General features: G+C 33.5%; 1 protein-coding gene across 2 annotated transcripts in view; it reads right to left on the bottom strand.

The window, feature by feature from the left end:
- TUSC3 (tumor suppressor candidate 3) overlaps positions 1-22130 on the bottom strand; it is a 112035-nt gene that overhangs the window by 54659 nt on the left and 35246 nt on the right. For both annotated transcript variants that reach the window (XM_014873517.2, XM_088163429.1), the window contains exons 2-6: positions 21330-21499; positions 12639-12756; positions 10223-10363; positions 9527-9667; positions 75-164 (exon numbers count right to left, since the gene is read on the bottom strand). In XM_014873517.2, the coding sequence (XP_014729003.2) occupies positions 75-164; positions 9527-9667; positions 10223-10363; positions 12639-12756; positions 21330-21499 (660 nt within the window). The remainder of the gene's footprint in view (positions 1-74; positions 165-9526; positions 9668-10222; positions 10364-12638; positions 12757-21329; positions 21500-22130) is intronic.

Here is a 22130-nt window from a genome sequence, read left to right as displayed (position 1 = left end):
TTATTTGCAATTGTAGGCTCACTATAGCCAGTGACTGTCTAGACATCAAAATAAAATTAAAATAACCAACTCACCACTTGTCCATTCTGAGGATTTTTATGTGCATATGGTGGTCCACGGATGTGATTCCACATCTGACCAGATGTCATAGCAAATACAACACACTAGAAAAAAAAAGAAAAACAATATATTCTTTAGTTTACTGTGAGGGACTGAACAGAAAACCATTCTGTGGGTTATTCTTGCTTTGGATGTGTAATTTTTTTTCACTAACCAGACGCAGCATTTACCTCTATTTGAATTTTAGGATAGCATCTTCAGATATGTTGCTTTCATAAAATTCTTAATGACTTCTACCATTCTGAGAATGAGCTAGCTCAAACCAGATTTTCCAAATCTCTCTTGAAATAGTCCTAAATTTATGTGCCACATTTACACATCTAGGTGACAAGTGCTTGCAGCAGTAGAAGGCATTCATTGTAAAGTTCTGGAAACTAGTACTCAAGATTTATACAACCTTCCATGAAAATATTTCTGCCTCTAAATCCTATACAAATATTTAGCTTACCTTTTTGCTTTCACGTGTCTGAAATTATATATAAAATAACAGAAAAAAATCATTTATTAAAAAGAAAAAATATTAAATTCTCACGGTGTGTCCTATATGACTGCTATTCATTTTAGCTATGACAAAACCAATGGTTGATATGTTGAAAAGGTTGGAGATTCCCTACAGAAAAAAGTGTGAAGTTAGTTTAGGAGTGTATGACAACTGTAAAAACAGACCTTAATTCTTATAGAAGATCATACTGTAGAATATACATGACAAAGGCCAGTCATACCAAGAGTCATTAGGACTATTTTAAAAAGGAAAATATAGTATTTTTGATTACCAAGTAAGAGAAATAAGCAACATATGTAATCTAAATATCTTTTGTTTTATCAGTATAGATAATCCTTACAAAAGCTACATTTTAAATAATACATCAATATTCCCAGTAGCATCGTAAAGTCATAGAGATATAGGCAGATGGATCATGAATGTAAAAATTTGTACCATAGTGATTAACTAAACTGGGGTTTACTAAAATCCTTTAGAGTGTTTTCTTTAAAGAACACTAGGTAACATGTTTGTGAAGTAAATATAAGCTAGTGTAGCTCTGTATATCTGCAAATGCAGCACTACCACCTCTAGAAATATGAACAAGGCCTTACTATTGAATCTTGTCAAGCTTTATTCAAATCTGTCTTGGTTTTCCTGGCTTTGGGTTTTGTTTTCATTTGGGGTCTGGTGGGTTTATTTGTTTGGTTGAGGGTTTTTTTGCTGTTGCTGTTTGGCAGTTTTTGTAGGGGGGTTTATCTATCTAGCTGAAACAGCAATTTTTCCAAAGACCAGATGACCATACCTAGTTTACATTATATTGATATATTATTTTTTCTCCCCTATTCTGTTTAGGATGAAATAGATAGGACCAACATATCGATTTAATACAGTCATGAGGAGATGACAGCAGAGACAGCCGAAGTGCAAACATAGGCTACAAAGTGTCAGTATGGAATGACAAGAAAGGATTCACAGGATTACACTGGAGATCTCAAGCCTATAAATATTAAAATAATGAATAAAGAAACACAGACATGGGAGCTTGTCAAAAACTGATTTAGTGCTAACAAAGAAAACAAAGGACAAGCATCCAACATATTTAAGAACACCTCGATTTACCCTGTAAATTATGATGTAAAATTTTGCTGCAGATCAGTGAAGGAGTGCAAAGCATAAAATAGCCTCAAGTGGACCCTAAACCAAGGAGGAAGAAAGCAGCAGCATCATACTCCTCCCAGCAAAGACTGTGGAATGCTAACAACTCACCATAGTACCACATCACCCCAAAGCAAAAGTGTGATCTCCAGATGCAAAGAAAAGCAGTGGAAGAGTAACCATGACATAAGAGAAAGGTAAAGATACCAAGAAGTGCATGCAGAGCTATTTAATCATGGTGTTATTATTGAGACTTCTCTTGTAACAGAAAGAAAAGATGTATTTTCAAATACGGTTTAATTACAACTTTCATGTAGTGTTTTTATTTTAATTACGGTAAGAACAGGTTCTTGTTTTTAATATAAAAGGTGTTTCATTCTGCTTTTAACAGGATTTAGAATGCAATAGCATAATAATTAACATGGCAGATGAAGACATGCTGGTAGTGATTGCTAGCAAATGGATTGTGTTTTAATTAATAATATGCAACAAAATTAAAGGAGTGACATTACTGGGAGAAGAGTAACATAGTTATTTCTATACCTTGCAGATTGTTTTAGCAGGGAAATTTATACTGCAATTTTGGTGATGAATCACATAATAGATAGCTCATGTGAAAGCACAAAAGTGTAGAAATTGAAAATATGGGTAACAAAAGTGAGTTGAAAGACATTTAGAATGACAAAAAATTAACTGAAAAGTCAAACACTGAAAGATAACAGATGCATAGAGTACATAAACTGTGCCTCTCTGAAAGTGTGTTTTCCATGAGAAGTAATTTTTCTCCTTTTTTAATTACTATTTGTAATTTATATTCTCTAGGGCCAAATCTGCTTCCATATGAAAAGATCAAAAAGACTTTACCCCATTTTATACATAGTCATATATTTTATAAATGATAAATCTCCCAAATTACTGAAGATCTTTAATGCTTTAAATACCACACAGTGAGACAGTATAATATCTAGCAAAAAACTAACTAGGAGACACAATAGTGGGGAGAAGAAAATGTCAAGTATAAACATGACTGAAAAGCAGAGACTCAACAATACGGTTATTTAACCCGAAGGTATTTTTCATAGTCTTTCAATTCAGACTGTTAGTGAGCAAAAAAACCTAATTTGGTCTACCACACACTGGATCTGCCATGATTTCCTTCCACCATGTTCATTTCTATGGTGTTTTTTAAAATTACTTTTGTAGCAGCCAAAATACATTTTCCAGGTTCTCCCTTGTCCTTTTGCAATCTTCATCTATTTTAAGTATCCTAAGAACAGAGCATTTTCATCATATTCCCTATGCAAGAATTTAGTATGCTACATATAGTGCTTGACATTAAAGCTCATTTCGCTGTGCTCTATATTCTCCAACTGCAATCATCTGTGTAAAAACTCCAACACTGGAAATGACAGACTTGTACTGTTTGTAAAATATGCACCATTATTAGTAGAACAGATGCATGCGTCTGTAATTCATCATGCTGATACACAATGCTTACCATACCAAATGGCATTGTTTCCACAGGATGCCATGCTTCGGGATCCAAAAGTTTCCAAACTAATCACTACTGTGAGTTGATTTTTCCCATTTAGAAACTTTGCCAAATTAACTCCTACAAATGATCAACTTGTTAATGAGTTCATATTTACTCTCATATGCAGAGAGATGGAGCCTTTCTACAGTTTTCTTGGTTCTTGTCAAAGTTCAAGGGATGAAAACTGGAGTAAAGGAGAAGATTCAAGCTGAGCACTTATCTCTGATCACAATGCCACTTTTCCATAGTAGAGTTTGTATTTCAGCAGTTCTACAGAGACGAATACTACAGACACACCTTTCATCCATCTGCTATTTTCTTTCTCCTCGTGAGACTCCTAGAACAGCATTAACTGCTGTGTGCCACCTGAATACAATGGAGTTCAGGGTTTTTCAGGGTTTAAAGAGCTTCCAGATTCAGGCAGCTTATTCTGCATCTAAAGGATAAAAGCAAGCAGAGTATTTGGCTCTGTAGCCAAATACTGGCTGGAGTAGTAGAAGGGAAAAGAACAGTGATTTGTTACCACATAGTATAGTTCCAAGACCAAATGCCCATAGGATTTCTTTAGTGGCAATTCAGTCCAGCTGTATTATGGGGTCCTAGGTGAGTACACTCTATGTGTAGATGGATCTACTGCAAGACCTTGTTAACAAATTAGAAGTGATACTTCCTTGATGGCTTCCATCCTTAGTTTCACTAAGGGGGAAGAGTGCTTTAAGCTCACCTGTGGTGCATCTGTGTGTAAATCACAAGGTTTCTAAGAACAGATACAAGATAAACTAAGCACCAAGAATCTCAGCAGAACACTGAAGTGCGAGCAAGACACAACTTCACAGGTACATAAGCAGAATTTCTCAACTGTTCTTAGTCTTGTAAACTTAGTAAATTATTTATTTGAGTTTAATACATCTCCTTCTCAGAGGTCTATGTTTTGTTTAACACTGTCTGCTAGTTCATTAAACAAAACTGTTAAGAGACTTAGAAAGTAATTTGGTATGCATTTTGAAGAGAAGCTTCCTATTAGCAGATTCTACACAAAGCCAATAATTAGATTTCTTTGCAAGTTTAGAACCAAGAACATGGAAAACACTTTGCAATGTAAGAAAAATAATGAAATTTTAGATTCATTTATTAATATAGTTCAATTCAAGCATAGGTTCAATAAAAAGTGGACACATGACAGCTAGTTCTATACTTTATTTCTATATTCTGTATATGTAGATTCTAACCATTACAGAATTATTGTTTTAAAGAAATGTAATCCTTTCTTATGCAGTTTAGCCTTGCTTTTGCACTCAGTGAAGGCTCTCATTCTATGAGATCTGTACTCAATTTCTAAATCCATCACTTATCAGACTCTCCAATAAGAAATATACAATTAAAGGACAGAGTACAACACAGAAGGAAAGACAACGGATTTCTGTATTTTTAAATGTGCATCTCTAAATCCTCTAACTATAGGAAGAAAAGGAAATTAACAATCAGAATTTATTGATGTTCTTTTGAGATGCCTACCTAGTTACACAGAGAAATCTTCAGTTTTTTGTGTATTTTTGAATAAAGCACATGAATTTTTTTATTCTCATTTCCAGAAAGAGGTGAAAAAGTCACCAGTAGCCATAAGACCCTCCAAGCTCGTTCAGACCAACTGCTGATGAATGTACTATGTGGTGTAAGTACTGAGGAGAGTATCCACACAGTACACATTTCTCATACCCATTAACTGTTATAAGAACAGTAAACACACATTTTATTTCCTCATTCAAGTAACCTGTCACATTTTGCCCAACAGAGTTAACTCCTCGGCAGCTGACTTCTAATCTCAGTACAGATTTTGTCTTCCCTAATTCCACAGGTATATAGGCAAATCTGAAATACACACACAAAGTAAAACTGAAAATTATATGCAGAAAACAGAAAACAGTCTAATAAAGAAAATGCTGTCAAAAGACAGTCTAGCCAACAGAACAGAAACTCTCAGCACACTTACTGTTGTCTAAAATGAAGCAATTCCTTATCTAAACTGTTAGAACCTTGCCTAGTTTACACCACCTGACCTCTTCTCTCTGCTTAAGAAATGAAGAGTCCTGAAGAGTCTGAATTGCTTCTTGTTATCAGCATAAAAGGACAGGAGTGTGCAAATATCTACGGACTGAAGTCCATCTTTGTGTTGGCATGTCAGAGAGAAAAATATCCATAGATGAACAGCATAATTTGAATTAAAGCTCAAGATAATCTAGGGGATAAATTTTGCATGTGATTTCAAAAGACATCTTTTGGGATATTATGTACTGGGTCTCAGTCATCCTGGTTTGCCATTCTAAAAGTCTTCTGGGTAATGCTGCAAGTGAAAATGCCTAAGGCATACAAGATACTACCAGAGCCTGCAGTGCTTCAATAAGGGAATGAAACCACAAATATTGCTGTTGTGCAATCTAATGCTGAGGGCACAACCAATTCAGGGGTCTTATGTGAGCTGGCATTGGAATCAAAGTATGAGATGAAACCTGTGGTCTTGCTTCTGCAAGTATATCAAAACTATTAGAGGCATCATTAAAAATTGCATTCCTAAATATTTTTCTAAAACACTACTGGAAATATTGTTTATGAGACACAGCATTTTTATAGCAATGGAATCATCAAATTAACATTTCTGGGATTTTCTGTCAAAACAGCACAGACTCTTTATGCTGAGAATATTCTTCTAATTTTTAGCAACAGATCATTCAATCAGGCAGAGTGACACCATCCATTTTTCATTTAAATAAAAAGTATACAACTTTTTAGTTTTTGAAGATTTGGGAACATAAAAACTGTTCAAAGCAAACTGAGGAGCTCTGAAATAAACAACAAAAAGAAAACAAGAGACTCTTCTGTTTGTAATGAGACAGTTTTCAGCCACTGAATGCCATAATCTCAGTTGAAATTAAAAAATGTTATTTTTGTATGTTTAATGAATACTAGCTACCTTGCAGTACACCCAGAAAGTATTTAAACCCCAAACCTACAGCTTTTAGAGAAGTGCTTTTGAGTTTCTCAGCTCTACACCATCTGAAAAAAAACAAAACTGCCAATAAGGAACAAAATAATTGTTAATACTTCTTTTGAAAATGTGGGCTTTCTGTAACTTTTATACACCTTGCCAGGATTTCTCTGTTTAATTTGGTTTTGAAAGTTAAAAAAGGAAAAATATTCATGAAGAACATAAAAATTAAGTATTAAATATTTATTAGTTATTTATGCCCTTCATAACAAGCATTTTCCTAGGCATTACTTTCTCTCCTTAACTAGACACCATCTTATCAATTTTTCCTTTTAATGAGTTTTTATTAAAAAAAGAAGCTCTAAGTTTTACTGGTAGAAAAAAAGCACTACATGAAAGAATCATTACTATACAGTATTGAATAGAATGATTATATTAGTGATTGCCCATTTTCTTTTATGAATCATAATAAATTTTAGTCATTAACTGAGGTTATCTGTCCAAACGGCTGCAAAATGAAGCCCCTGCTGATTCCACCTAAAATAAGTTATAAAATTAACTTGTATGTGCAGGTCTGAATAAAACCAGAAGGACTCCTGGTAACTGTATGATCTTTGCTAAACCATCACTTTACAGGGTATGGGCTTTGACTACATTGTGAAGTCAGAACAATAACAATCAAAATAGTGAAGCATGAAGCATTGGCTCAATGCAATGATTAATTAATGATATACTTTCAGATATAAGACCATTTTCTAAAACATCCTTTAAGTGCTATTAATTTTTAAAGTAACATAATTTTACAGGAAAAAGTATTAGCAACAATATATGGCATTAATGCCATTTGAGTTACTTGCTTGTCAATACAATTGGAAGGATGACAATTACTGAATGACATTAATACATTTCTTAAAATATTTTATTACATTTGGACCTTTCCTCAGGAATTCAGTTGAAGGTCATTACTGGTTTTCTACACAGCAATTTACAGTTATGTTCAGATAGAAACTGTTGAGCTTCTGCTAAAGAGAACAACAAACATTCTAAGAAAAAATTAATATATTAATTTTCTCAATTTAATTAGGAATTTAATTACAGCTTCAACTCTTTATTGCAGCTTGTAATAGAACGATTCTACAATTTAAAGAACTCATTTTTAATCTCTGCAGGACAAAAAAAACAATTAAAACAAACTTTTCATCTGAAAAGTCTGAGGTATGAAATTGAGATGAAATTGCTGTCTTCAGAGATAGAGTGCATAGTTAAACAAAGGAAATACCACTGATTACATATCTTTATTTGATTTTTTGACACAAGTATCTATTTTTGCAAGATAACTATTGTTTTAGTCAGCTTATTGCTAAAGATTAGAAATCCAAAAAAAGTGTGACTGATACATATCAAATGTGAGATTTCTGATGGTAGAGTATCTTTAGAAAGTATTATAATTGAAAAATAATGGTAACCTAGAAAAATATATTGAACTAAAAATGGAGGACTTTGGGAGAGAAATGTCAAAACTCTGCAAAATCTCAGGATATTCCAAATGACATCCTGGATCAGAGAAGACATACTGATCCTCACTCTCTAGATCAAAAGGCAACTTCATTCTACTTAAAATCTAGTCTTAGTGGTGGTTTATTTGAAATTTTTTTCTGTATTCTTTCCTCAATGTATGGTGCAGATTAACAAACTGCTTAAATAAAGATGTTTTCCTACACTAGTAGGAAAAGCTATGACAGCACATGAGAGAAAACAGCATTATTCAAGATTAATGCCAAATATTAAAGGATTCAGAACAAAGAGCTTTCCCTATGAATAAACTAGATATAAAAATAAGAAGTCACCAGATACTAGTAAATTTTATTTTTGACCTTTACAAGATAAAGGGTGCCAAAGGCCCATCAATTGACAGTACCACAAAAAGAAAATATCTTCTCACATTTTTGAATCAGAGCAGAACAGCAAACCAGTAATACGATAATTGAAAGGAAAAGGAAAAACCAGTTTTAGGATAACCTAAGTCTAACAGAACTAAAGCACACAGAACTATAAAATAGCTCAGGTTGAAAGAGACCTAAAGACCACCTGGTGTAAGCTTTCTTGGGAAAGGATGCCTGGATGAGAAATAAAATACGAATGCTGATGTACAAAAGAAATTCATATTCCATCTACAATCCTAGCCATGTCCTTTCAAGAAAGGTTAATTTATATTGATATAAGTTAAGGAAAAATCTTTTAAATGGTCAAGGGAATAAATAATCATTTAAATGGCAAAAGAATAAAAGCTTTGTTTATATTGTAAAAAACATGGATGCATTTCTAAAAAATACTGTTCTCCATTAATATAACTACTAGTGTAATAAAATATTGGATTGGACCCAATAATTACAGACACTATTCTAATGTTTAAACCCACGCTTCTGATGCCATGTTCCTGAAAATTAAGCCTTTGACGCTGCTCCTCAGATTTTTCCTCTTCTGTCAGTGACAATGATGTCAGAGAAATGAGTGCTTATTGATACACTATAACAACATCTACCATCCCTGCATACTATTTCCTGTTGACAACTGAGACAGCTAAGTTGTATATCCACACATCCCATACTTTCCATCAGTCTACTCAGTTATTTGAAAAACACCATGTAAATAAACACATTGCAATACACTATTAAGCAAATTAAAGCTTCATTCGCTGTTTATGGTTTTGAGGATTTAGTTGACTAATATTTCAAACAGACTCGGCTAGATCTAGTCTTTCCTCAGAGCTAAGATCATCCTATTTTCACTTTGGTTAACAGTACAATGTTAAGGTCAGTACTACTGAAACCAGTTTTGGAAACAATTCCCTCTTTTTCTTTGTGTCTCAGATCTTTTATCACTGTCTTACAAACATATAAGCCCTTGTTTCTTTTCCTCAACCTTTCATTACTCTAGTGATATACACTAGATCAACACTAAACCAACATTCTGGATTTTATCAAAAAAGGGCAAGTTGAACCATAGCCATAAACATCAGTAACAATTATGGGAAATATTTTCATATTAAAGTTCAAATAAAAAACTGCAGCTATCTACATTTCAGTGAGTCACTCAGACCCAAAATCTGCATTATGAATCTTTTTCTGACAGTTTCATTCTGAACAATGTACAAATGCAATGGTTTTTAATTTACCATGCAAATAATGAAAACATATATGCTAAGATAAGAAATAAATAAAAAGCATATTAGTAAGGAAAATCTGCATACCAGAGCTGCCATGGCCCAGCCAGTTTTGTTATAGATGAACTCTAGATTATTTCTTCGCAGATATAACAAGCCACCAACAAGAGATACCAGAAGAGCCAGTGCAATTGTCCCAGAATAGTTAGGAGGCCTGAACACTCTAATCTGGAAGGAAAAATGCAAATATAGATTGTAATAAATGCTTACATACATCTTCCATGTAAACATAATGGAGCACCTGAAGTCCGGTTTTGGAGACAGCAAGACTAGTCCCTAAATATACTTTATTAAGAAAAAATAATACTTTCTTTAATAAGCATGTACTATGAAAAAAGTTCATGTTAAATTTTGGACTGTGCAACTCTGAAACATTATTTCTTTGACAGATTTGCAGGTTGTGTCTGAACTAAATGCAGCTACCTGTGAATCTAAGTGTTTTGTATATAGTTTTGTAAAGCATATTTTATTTATTAACAACTAAATATTACTACTTGTTTTTATCCAGAATTACACTACATAAAATTTAACAAAGTAAAAATGGAATATAATGTGCAGACTGCAGAAGTTCTCACAAGTACCAAAAATGTTATTTTTTTAATGTGTTGTAGAACCCTCACTTGACAAAAAAAATTATTAAGGAAAGATGGAATTTATCATCAACCTGTCTCAAACCACAAAGATACATCTGCCTTCAACTTTTAAAATTGCTGAAAGACTTACATGAACATCTGTTCTGTCAGCTATCCATTTAGCTAGCTGTTCAGCTGCAAATCCGATTCGCTGCAGGTCAAATGTGTCAGCTCTCTTGGGTTTGCCCTTCGGAGGAAAATGCATGAAAGTCGGAGCAGAGTTCATATTCAGCTACAAAACCAGGAAAAACAGCAGGAAAAATATTAGTAACTCTATCCTCAAAATACAGCACCACAATATCCTCAATAACACAAATCTAATTAGCATTAAAATATCACTTGCCTCCATAGATTACATTTTTGAAACATCCTCATATACAGTCCTCCAAGAGTGCTCAGAATATTTCTTCTAGTAGATTCTTCAGAATGTTTAATTATTTAAAATGTTTATCCCACAAGCTTTTCTATATAAGAGCATCTTATGCTTTAAAGTTCTCAGACACTGTAAGACCTTTCCTGTAATTGGTAAAACAGAGATCCTGCACACAACCAATCTATTAAAGTATATTAAGTTATAATTCTAAGGGAACAAAGTAGCTTGACATTGTTTGGCTACAAGAGACTAATCACTAGTGACTAGGCTTTTTTTGAATCCAAAAAGGACTGGATAACTAGCTTAAACTATCTTACTTGCCCTAGAAATTACTGTTAATTCATGTGTTGATGCCACTGGAACTATTTAAAATATATAAAGAAATCCTCAAAAGTGATAAACAAATAGATCTACATATACATTTGCTACTTGAAATTTTGACTTCAGCTTTGCAAGGTGGTATAGGAAAATTTCACTATATGAAATTCCTCTGTATTCAGGCCATCTCTAGAATCATGCAAAAAGCACTTGGAAAAATGAGAATTAACATAAACAAAATCAGGGGTAATACTTAAAAGTGATGCAATATGAAGCATGTTTAATTCCTAGAAAATGAATTTTACACCACATTAACAAAAACTTATATTGAATCAAGTACAGAAGTGAATTTATCAATAGAAATTACCAACCATTAAATTATTTTCTATTTAAGAGAAAAAATAGCCCTCTTCTTTAAAGAAATTATTTGGAAATAAAAAATATTCCAAGAAAGGCTAAGACACATGTTGTGAAATAGTTAAATAAAATATTTTAGAAGATACAGAATCATTTAGACAGAGTTTGGAGGCTGCTGATCTGGAACTGCTTAATCACTTCTCTATAAACATGACAAAAGCTGTAAAAACAAAAGTCATATTACTTTTTGGGGTTTTTTGCTATGGCATCACTATTACATGACTTTGCACACATAAATGTAAAATCAGAACTGCATTTCCCTCAAACCCCTCTTAAAATAGTCATTAGTATAACTTATTCTTAACATTCTCTTAAAAAAACCCTTACATATTTATACCTAATTTTTTCTAAATGTAACCATTACTTTAAATGCATACCATTTGAAATAAACTGAATTTCTGCCCTTTTACACAAGTAAGTTGAACTGAACTCTTCTAACATGTGTTGATTGGCTTAAGGCAAGATCAAACAAAATATTTTGTATTATTATAACCATGCAGGTTACAACATATATAAAGTTCTACAATCTGTACAGTCTAAAGTTTATACAGCCTTTAATGGTTATATAAAAAAAAACTTTTAATTTTTAAGCAAAATCTTAAGCAATTAATAACCATTTTTTACACAATGCATTATATTATTTGAACTGGAAGTTAAAATATTTATTAAACACACTATTTAAACTTTTTAAAGCAAATATTTTAAAATGACATAATAATCTTTTCCCCTGAACATTTTAAGTCACACAATTCACCAAAAGGTATTAAAGATATATTACTTCCAAGTTTTTCACTCCTCCTAATCTGCATTTTTAGCTTCAATCAATGGATAAATATCAAAGATAGGCATGTCAGTATTTAGTATTCATTTTCATGGGATGCCTTTTTCCTTGACTTCTCAATTTCAGAGCAGACCTTAAACGATGCTCCAACTTTGACTCTTCATAGTCAACAAATAAAATGTAAAACAGTCTCTTTTTTCCCTGAAGATCTTTCAGACTAAATATTACTGAAGCTGAAGAACATTGTACTACATAAAAGCAATTAAAAGGCTCTTTGACTAAAGAACTCTTTTTTCCCTAAAGAGAAAATAAAGGCGATCTTTAAGTGAAAATGTTATTTACAATATGTTTAATTCTAAAAAATGGCCTAAACAATTGCTTAGAAAAAAAGTTGCATATATATGTATGTAATGCAATCTATAAACAAAGATTATAAACTACACTTGGAAAATACTAGAAGTGGCCATTCACTGGTGTCACAGAATCTACTATGTTTTTAACCAGGAGGAAATTGTATACAAAACAACGGAACACACCTACATATAGAAAAAAAATTGTCTTATATTACTTGACAAATAGACATGTAGTTTTAAAAATTAACAGTGCTTCAACATTTACCTGCTGAAAAACATCTGCCCCTTCATCATAATCCACTATTGTGAAAAACAGTTTGTTTGAAAAAGCAGATGAATAGCGCCATGAATTAGCCAGCACTTGATATTCCTCATTAGCTTGCCTGTTAAGGAAAAGAAACAAATGTATATCCATATGCCATTCACTTGCAAAAAATATCCTATAATCAGCTGCAATGGTTAGATTACATTTGCAGTGTCATTCTCAACATCCATACTATCAATTTTAAAAGTTTCAGCTTAGTATGCAAGTTTTTGCTTTAAACTTGTCATCTCCAAAATTAGAAATGTTTAAAGTTAAACTATACAAGAGAAATCCCAAGATGATATTAAGAAAAAGGAATGTTTTCCATATTTAAAAGTCTCGGTAAATAGGACTGGTCTGAGCGGCAAGAATCAAATAAATCTGCTAACAGATCCATGCAAGGATATGCTTATGTGGCCCTTGAGTGTGCTATCAGGATATACTTGCTAGAAACAGCTACACACAAGGAATTCTGAAACTAGGAGACAACACACAACTGTGAAAACAGTATGTTCCTAAAATAGCAGAGCCATAGGAGAGCCAAAGAAACTGCTAAGCACTGGGGAAATGATCCTAACTGAATAAAAAGTAGGCTTGTAAGCAGTATAATAAACTCCCAATAATTTCTCTAAAAGTTGTTTTAAATGTGGTAATTTTGTGCAACATAAAATCTTTCCTATCAGCACTAGAAGGTGATTTGCTACTAAATATCCTCCTAAATAAAATAACAAATAGAAACAACAAACAAAAACCAACCAACCAACCATAAAACCCACCAAAAATTCCAGAGAGAACACAAACCAAAACAAACAACTTTGTTCTCACTTCACTAACAGTAAGGGAAAGGCAAAGAGAATTCCAGGAGAATAATACCAGCAGAGACATCCTTTAAAGAGTGACATTAAACAATAGGTTATTCCACAGGACAAATCTATACCAAGAAAAATTCAGGGAAGGAAAAAAAAAAGCTTGCAATACTTCGTGATTTAGACAGACTTCTTTTCTAATTTCTACATTACTGTTTACTCACATCCACTGTAGAGTCCAAACCAGGGTTTTACCATTTGACAACTCATCTTTGCATATGTTAAGATACAGAAGTAGTATAAATAAATGCGTTCTGCTGCTTTTCTCAAAACAGTGTTTCTAGAAGAACAGTTCAATGTGTTTCATGACGCAGAACACTATTTAAAAGTTGTAAATGCAAAAATCTGTTTGCTGCAAGAGAAACTCTGCACTGAACATATTTAAGAGAGAGCAAAGAAGGGGAAGAGCATTACAGGATCACAGATATTATAAGACTTTCTCCATTTCTCCATAACTGAGATAACCTTGGACATGAAATATATTACATATAAAGTCCAGCACAGTTGTGTATTAAGAATCTAGTGTACATGAAAAAAAATCATAAAATGCTAAGAGTTAAAATAAAAATTTATGATCTCTTACGCCCACAAAGAATGAAATAACATGAAACACAATAAAACTCAACTTTCACCCTTACTACCTGACTTGGCAAAATTTGCTACTTAACACCCTACTCAATGGGCAGTTTGCAATTAAAAAAAGAAAAGAAGCAATTGAGACATTAGATTGGTTACTTCTAGAAACAGATATCATCACTAAGCAGGCCAACATATTGTCATCCTGAAGAGGGCAGTCAGACGACATCAAAGGAATGCTGTAAAATCTTAAGCAATATCTGTAGTGCACTCTTCTGTTAAACCTGCTATATTTAAGCTGAACCATTTTTATTATAAGAACAAGATGAAAATCAGTTCATATTGATGCCACCGTTCTTCTTTATCTACCTTTCACTTGTCATGAAACAGTATTTCTGGGAAATTCAGATGCTCCACTTATGGCCCACTATTTGAGAGGACTCTTGTTCCCATTGATCTCCATGTATTTTGCATCTTTAAACTATTTTGAATTAATGGGTAACATTTAAAGTATTATTTTCTAAAATGTTGCATTTTTTGTAACAGACTCAAAGCACAGTTGCATCCTCATGCTGAAAATAGCAAACCATTCTATGATGAATCCTCATAGCAGCTCTTGAAGGATGTGGAGAAGAGTGAAACAAGGAGCAGCAGGAATACAAAGTTAAAGGATTACCACACACACAGAACTGAGGATCATCCTACACATCACTATATCATTTCCAATTGATGAATTTCTGATAGAATAACATTAGTAACTCTTTGTAGCACTGGTTCATTCCTTTTCAGACACAATAACAGTAAAAATCATGAGCACTTGGCTGAAAAAATTCAGTCTTCAATTATCAACTTGACAATATCAACTGTCCAGTTTTTATCTACCTATCTCTATCATTAGTTCATACCCATTCTATCAGCTTGTTTCTAGAAAGTAATGTTAATTATACAAAATTACTAGAATAGTATGTGAAAATCTATAAAGGCATAAAAGCAAAGAACTGCACTTCTCAACTCAATAGAATATAATGTTAGCACTGCTCGTTGGCTTGACAGGATTTTTTGATAGATGGAGAAGATTTGAATGCTATTGCTGTTATAGTCTCCTCTTTAGAATTTCATTATAATAGCAACACAGGAGCTAGCAACAACAACAGTAATATTGACCAGCTGCCAAAAAATAGTGACCAGATCAAAAGGAAAGGCTACTATTAGATTTACTCAGAAAATTCAATATACTGGAAAGTAAGATGCTAAGCAAATGCTCTATAGAAATTCTTCCATTATGCAAGAGATGCTCATGAAATATTAAAATTAAAATATTTATTAAAAAAGATTAATTATGTGTGTGTCTATAGCAGTTAATCAGATTTGTATAACTTGAGCTATATTTAATGAGATTAATTTTAGTCTATTGGTCTGACATTATAGTAAGGAAAACACAAACAGAATATTAGGAAAAGAATTAAAGAGTGTGGAATTATTTGAGAAAGAAAGCATTATTTTCTGGCACACTATGTACAATACTTAAAAATGTACAGTTGGCACAGAATGTACTACCAGGTTACTTACACATTCTTGTCCATCTGTTTAAAGTAAACTGTGATCAGTGCTGCAATTTACTTCCAATACAACTTTTGGCTTTTATTTGGAATTGTGTTCCCCAAAACTAAAGGAACAAGAGGCTAAATGCATATTTTGACATCTTCTCAGTGTCAAGAAGACAATAAATTCAGAATGCTTATTTAATTTTGTTTAGGATGAGTCATAATGTCCTGATGAAAAGCACTGAAAAAAATCTACAGAAGCGTCCAGAAAATTCACTAAACTCATCAGAGAGTATAAACACTCATTGAAAACCACACAGGTTTTGCAATCCAGGTATCTATAAAAGGGAAAAGCTAAAATCCATGCTATTCTATTTACAGCATCCCATGAAATTTTCAATATTCTGCAGATGAAAAGAAGCTATGAGATCCTCTTTTGTAGAAGCGCTGCAAAGTAAAAGAATAAAAAATTGTGATCTCAGAAGAGTAAGGAGTCTCTTACGATCCAAGTATAAAATTATTGCCTTTTTAAGCAGGACTCATCAATGCTTCTATCAAGGTCCTGAAGGGAACAGGAAAAGCAATTGCAGAACTTTCAACAGCTCCTACCAAATTTCCTGTTCCTTCATTGAACAAAAGTTCAAATGGTAATACCCTCTCACTACATTTAAGAGACCTGTCAACGATTTTCTCACTATCTGCTCTTTACCAGCTAGCAAAAACTGAAAGACATTGGATCCTGTTTCTTCTTTCTGATGATGCTCCTTGACTGTCACAATTCTTTTTGATGTTGACCTACTCCTGCATCAGCTACTTGAAAACATCTCTCTTCTGAGATTTTTTTTTAAGCAGGGAAACAAAATTCCTCTTTTTTCAGAATTAAAAAACCTCCTCTTGGAGGTCTCATCGATAGGGTAGATGTTAATAAAAGTATTTGGAGTCTCTTCTCATGTATTTTGCCATTTCCTTCCATGCACAGAGTCAACAGAAGTCACATTCACAGCCCTTTAAAAAACAACATACTATAACATTAAAAATACACAAAACTGTATGTTGTATTATAAATTACCATATAGATAATCCTGCAAGAAGGAATAGCTTCAAGAAAGAGTTAACTTTGAGCTCATTCTGCAGCATGCTTTCTGCAGTAACTACAAGCTTGTTCCAAAAGATGTTATTAATAATTTCTAACAGAGTTCAGTCTTGTCACTCAAATTAAACCAAAGCAGTCTTTAGAAAACAAGTACCATACCTGAAAAATGGTCCCATCTCCCTGATGTCTTACATATATTTTTTCTATATATCTTACATATACATTTATACACACACACAGCTTCAGCTTATCAGTATTTGCTTCAGTGTAACAAAACTTCTGACGCTTTTAAAAATGCAACAGTCTCATCAACATAGGGTTAAAAAAAATTATGGGCTACCCAAACTCCTCTCCATTACCAGCCACTTCTATCTTTTCTCTTCATAAATCCTCTTTGCACAGTCTTTGCAAAACTGTATTTTCCAAGAATTTGAAAGCAGGTTTGCTACTTCCACTGTAAAATACTAATAAACAACACAGCTTTCAGCTTGCAGCAAGTTTGTCTTCACAAGTGGTTATCTGCAGTGTTTATAGTCTCTCTCTGTTGCATTTCCCCATTTTTCTTCTGATCATTTATGATGGTAATTTTAGGCTTCAAGCTTGATTTGCAATGATTCAAATAGGCTCTTTAAAAAAATATATTTGGGAATTCACAGGCATAAGCAAACATAGTAGAAAGTATGCAAAGCAAAATCTTGTTGGTTTCAAGTAGCTGTAAAATCACAGAGAGATGTATATGTTTAATTTACATGTTTTAACTATTTTCTTATAACAAACTAGAGGCACAGATCAAAGTATAGAGCCTACCCACTGAAACTCAGCATCTTTAGCCTCTGACAGTGCTCTTATCTTTTCACGGAACACTAAGAAAAAAAGCAACACAAAATATGCATCTTTTTGTTGATGGGCTTCAGCTGTTGGGGAAAAGTTCAAGTGACCAATCTCATTCCTCTGACCCAAATTACCCCTTCCTAAATGAAAATATCCAAGCAATGAATTTGAAAAATGAACCAGGCAAAAAATGTGAACTGTTCGGTAACAAAAAAAACCTCTCGTATGCATCTGCATTCAAAGCAGAGACAGTTGCTTCTGCTAGTCAGATAAGAGAAGCAGAGCTTAGAAAGCCAATGCAAAGACTTCATATTATGTGTTTATAGAGTGGTCAGATGGTACAGCAACAAACAAAAAAGGAGTTAATTATAACAATGGAAGATGCAGAGGAGCAGTCAAGTATGAGCAGGCTTGAGCTAAAGCCCTTTTGCAGCTGAAAATCAAAACACTAATAATCTAGTGAGGCAAGGGGGGGTCACTGAATTCTGGCTGGTAAAAAGGTGCTGATTGCTTTAGAAAAATTTAACGATGCTAAAATGAGGGAGCAGATTGTGAGATGCAAGAAGATGAAAGTCACAGAAGCTGGCAGCAAATTTTCACCCAAAAATGCAGTATTACCAAATCCAGTATTACCATTTGCCTGTATGCAATACAATGTACAGGCTGAGGAACAGTCCCTTCATCTCTGTGATGATATTCCATTGGAGTTAACATGTTTTTTTCTCCTTCTTACATAAATAAGTAATTTTTTTTCAATAGTGTGACTGATGTGGGTAACAGAGATAAACTACCTATTTCAGTGAGGGCCTAAGGACAAAGGGAAAAAGGAAGCTAGTCTCACATCCTAAGGAGTCACTGTGTAGCATGAGATTATTTCTGGCTGCTCATCCAAACGGATTCATCATCACAGTGCATCAAAGAGCCTTTTAGTATCTGCTTCCAATGCGCTGTTGAAGAATACATGCACCAAGAACAGCAGTAACAGGTACATCAATTAGAACTAACTAAGTTTAATTTCCTGGAACCAGAACAGTTCAATCAAGCACATTTCCAAACATGCATGGAAAAACCCCATCCTAAGCCATTAGAAATACATTCCATCCCCATTCAAGAGCACACTGAATACCTAATTAGTTATTCTTACTTCATTTCCCAACACCAGGTATGTCATATTGAACTTAAATAACTGAGAAAACAGGAAAATCGACATTCATGCTACCACTAACACAGTTGTGAAGGCATCAGATGGCTTTCAATACTCTTTTAGATCAGAAAATTGGAATTTGTTTGTCCACAAAGCTAGATGAAAGAGTTTCACTCCAAATTCTGCTTTAGAATAAAGACAAAATTCATTTGAAAAAAACCTCTAGAAGCATGACTAGAGGCTCTACTAATATGTATACATAGCTGCTGGTTTTCAGAAGCCTTCATGTGTTAGGACAAGATTGATCAGACAGGATTGACTGAAAGCATATTTTCACATACAAAAACTTTAAATATCTAGAGTCCCAAAGAATTCTTTGTATGCAGCATTTTAATACTAAGTTGATATGATATTCATGCACTTTCACAAATCATGTGATTTGTGTGACTGATGTTGTAACATCCTCCTTGCCACACATTTAAATTGTCTGAGACAAATTGGTCCAGTTTCCACATATATCATAGAAAGATAAAATACAGAAACGTCAAATCTAGACACCAAAAGGAAAATTTTTTTTAATAGTCTTGTGGTGCATAAACCAACCACACTCTATTTTTAGAGAGGAATAAAGTTCTCATTCTTGCGACAAAGTTACTCAAAGTCAAAGATTTCAGATTTCAGTATAGATGCTTTTGCATATTTGAAATATGACATTGATTTTTTTTCCTATGCAATTATTCCAAAAATATTTTGACAAGTAGCAGTAAACTTAAATCTTGGACAAGAACATCTTCACAGAACATTACAGATGAAGTTAAAAAAATCTATTTTTCCTTTAGGCGAAGCAGCTAGTGAATAGCTAACAATCAAGTAATGCATGCGTTTCAGTTCTATATATCCTTTCAGCACTCCTGTCCATTAATTAGCCATTGATTTGAAAATGTCGATTTTCCTGATAATGGTTTTATGTGCAGTATGATCAAACTCACTAAATTCCTTTTATTTCACATGAACAAGTGGATCACAACTTCACATTTATTTAAACAAACCGAACTGAAAGTAGTATGCTGGTTTTTCCTTCATTTTATGCCTAAAGATTTTCAGCTGCTTCTTTACAAGATATCTAGTCAGGTTTTTCCTAAGATGAAGTTTATAAGCCCTTTTTCAGTATAGTAAACAGTATACAGTTGCAAGCAAAATTAACTTCCTTAATAACAACAATATTTATGTTGTTTAACATGCCCTACGAAAGACCTGTATGAGAACCATGGCCATTATAATGATAAATACAATGACCCTTATAAAGCTGAACTTGGTGCATCTCATGTAGCTTTACCCACTGGGTAAATAAGGAATGTAGTAAACTTTCAACTCCTGTATCATCTCCTGAAGCTGAACTCTGGAAACATAAAGAAACAACAGCAAAGAAAACAGTGAACTAAAAATTCATTTCACTTAAGAATGTTGGATAACTTCTGTACCCAATCCTTCAGCTCCACTGTTCATATACGGAGGATGAAAGGCAAAGACAATTTACATACCCTCCCTCTAAACTGATCAACTGACTTCAATGACAAAAAATTAATATATAATAACCAAAAACCTAATAAAAGCCTGATGCAATTACAGAAACCCAAGTTAAAGTTTCAGTTGTAAATGTCACATTCCAACACTTTAGAAATCTAACAACGCTGCTACATTTACCAACTTTGTTATAGTTTAAATACACATACTTAAGAAATAGTATTACCTGCATACAGTATACAGCCTCTGGTTTTCATAGTCCTACAAAATATTTTGCTGCCTAGTTAAATAGTGTTTAGAGCTCCCTGCTCAATAATCCCATTTATTGCTAAACACAGTAATTTCTAATGCATATTTTGGCTGAAGAAGGTTTTATTAGCACAGTTTGTGATTTAGTGAGGTAATTAAGTGCATGACTACCTTTCAGTGCCTTGGCCCTATTTCCCTATCATTAGTCATTTTTGGATTAACATATTGCACTAGGAACTTGCAGAGAGAGATCCTGAACTTAGAAGACTACCAGAAGCACTCTAATACATATTCAGAATGGAGCTACCAGAACACATCAAATCTCTGTGACAGACATTATTCCACAATACCTATGACCTCATGGAAAAAGGTGCTTGCATGTAAGAACTGTCCAAAGCTGTAAAATCAGAGGGTTAAGTCACATCTGCATGAGCACGTTGGGCATCTCTTAACTGAAGAAATCAGGGAAGTGTCATATTATTAAATGAAAATGAATCACTTTTGTCACAAAATGTCTTTGGAAAGATCATGGTTAACTGATAATAAAATAAAGCTGATTTCTTATAGAGAAAGTCTTCCTTAGTTGTGTACATTTTATTCAACTGTAATTTAACAAAAAAAACCAAAACCTGAAAGAATTCTAAAATGTGACATATAGATAAGATGTAGTTGATAAGATGCTGTAACATGCACATCAGCCTGTTGACTAGTGAGCATCTATCCCATGCAAAGAACAAACCTACTCGGCATATTGCACATTGATTCCAACCTTCACTTGAAAACGGAGGTAAGGAAAATGAGAAAGGTCGCTAAGGTATAAATTACCTGCAAACAGAGCACTGCCGCTGTGGCTGGAGAGCAGTGAACATCACTAGCACAGAGTAGTTACGAGGTGGAGCCTTCACAAATCTTCGGAATTTATCTCCGTTCATGCGGATGACCGAACGCCTTGAGCTCCACTCCATCAGCTGTTCCACTTTCTCAGCCAAAAGATTCTGTAATTGAGAACAAGCATGAGGAATGTTAAAGCTTAAATTTTAAGTGCTTTGTACCTATATTCTGCCTTTGCACCCTGCAAACTCCTCTGGACTCAATAACCCTGTAACTCTGGAAGTTATATACAGCTGATATAACAGAGTTTAGCTTATAGCATAATTTAGTCTTTCATGTAGACAACAAGACTTTAAGTATTTAAAAGAATAATTCAATGTGGTCTTAAACAGAAAGAACACATAAAATAAAATCAAACAGGTTGCTACCAAAGGTAAAGGCAAAGGAATAAAGCAGGGATCACTGCCTAAATAGAAGTTTCCAGTACAGCAATCATTTAACTTCCATTTAAAAACCTGAAAATGCAGCCTTATGTTGTATTTATTATATTTAGTAAAAATCACAGTAGGATATTGTCAGTCACTTCAGTATAAAGATGAAAGAAAAATGTACCTACAAAGAGAGAGAAACAGTTACTATGCTTAGAATTTCTTACAAATGTATAATATTGAATTTAAATTCATGCAAGTTTCACATTTTGCTACAGACATGACTGTACTGTCATATAAACTCATCTAGGTACATTCCATTATGAGATCAACATTTTAAGCTTATCTCAAGACTAAGAAGCACAAA

Source organism: Sturnus vulgaris, chromosome 4 (genome assembly GCF_052056855.1).
Source record: "Sturnus vulgaris isolate bStuVul1 chromosome 4, bStuVul1.hap1, whole genome shotgun sequence".
In the NCBI taxonomy this organism is placed as follows: Eukaryota; Metazoa; Chordata; class Aves; order Passeriformes; family Sturnidae; genus Sturnus; species Sturnus vulgaris.
This window is presented reverse-complemented; position numbering and strand designations above follow the sequence as displayed.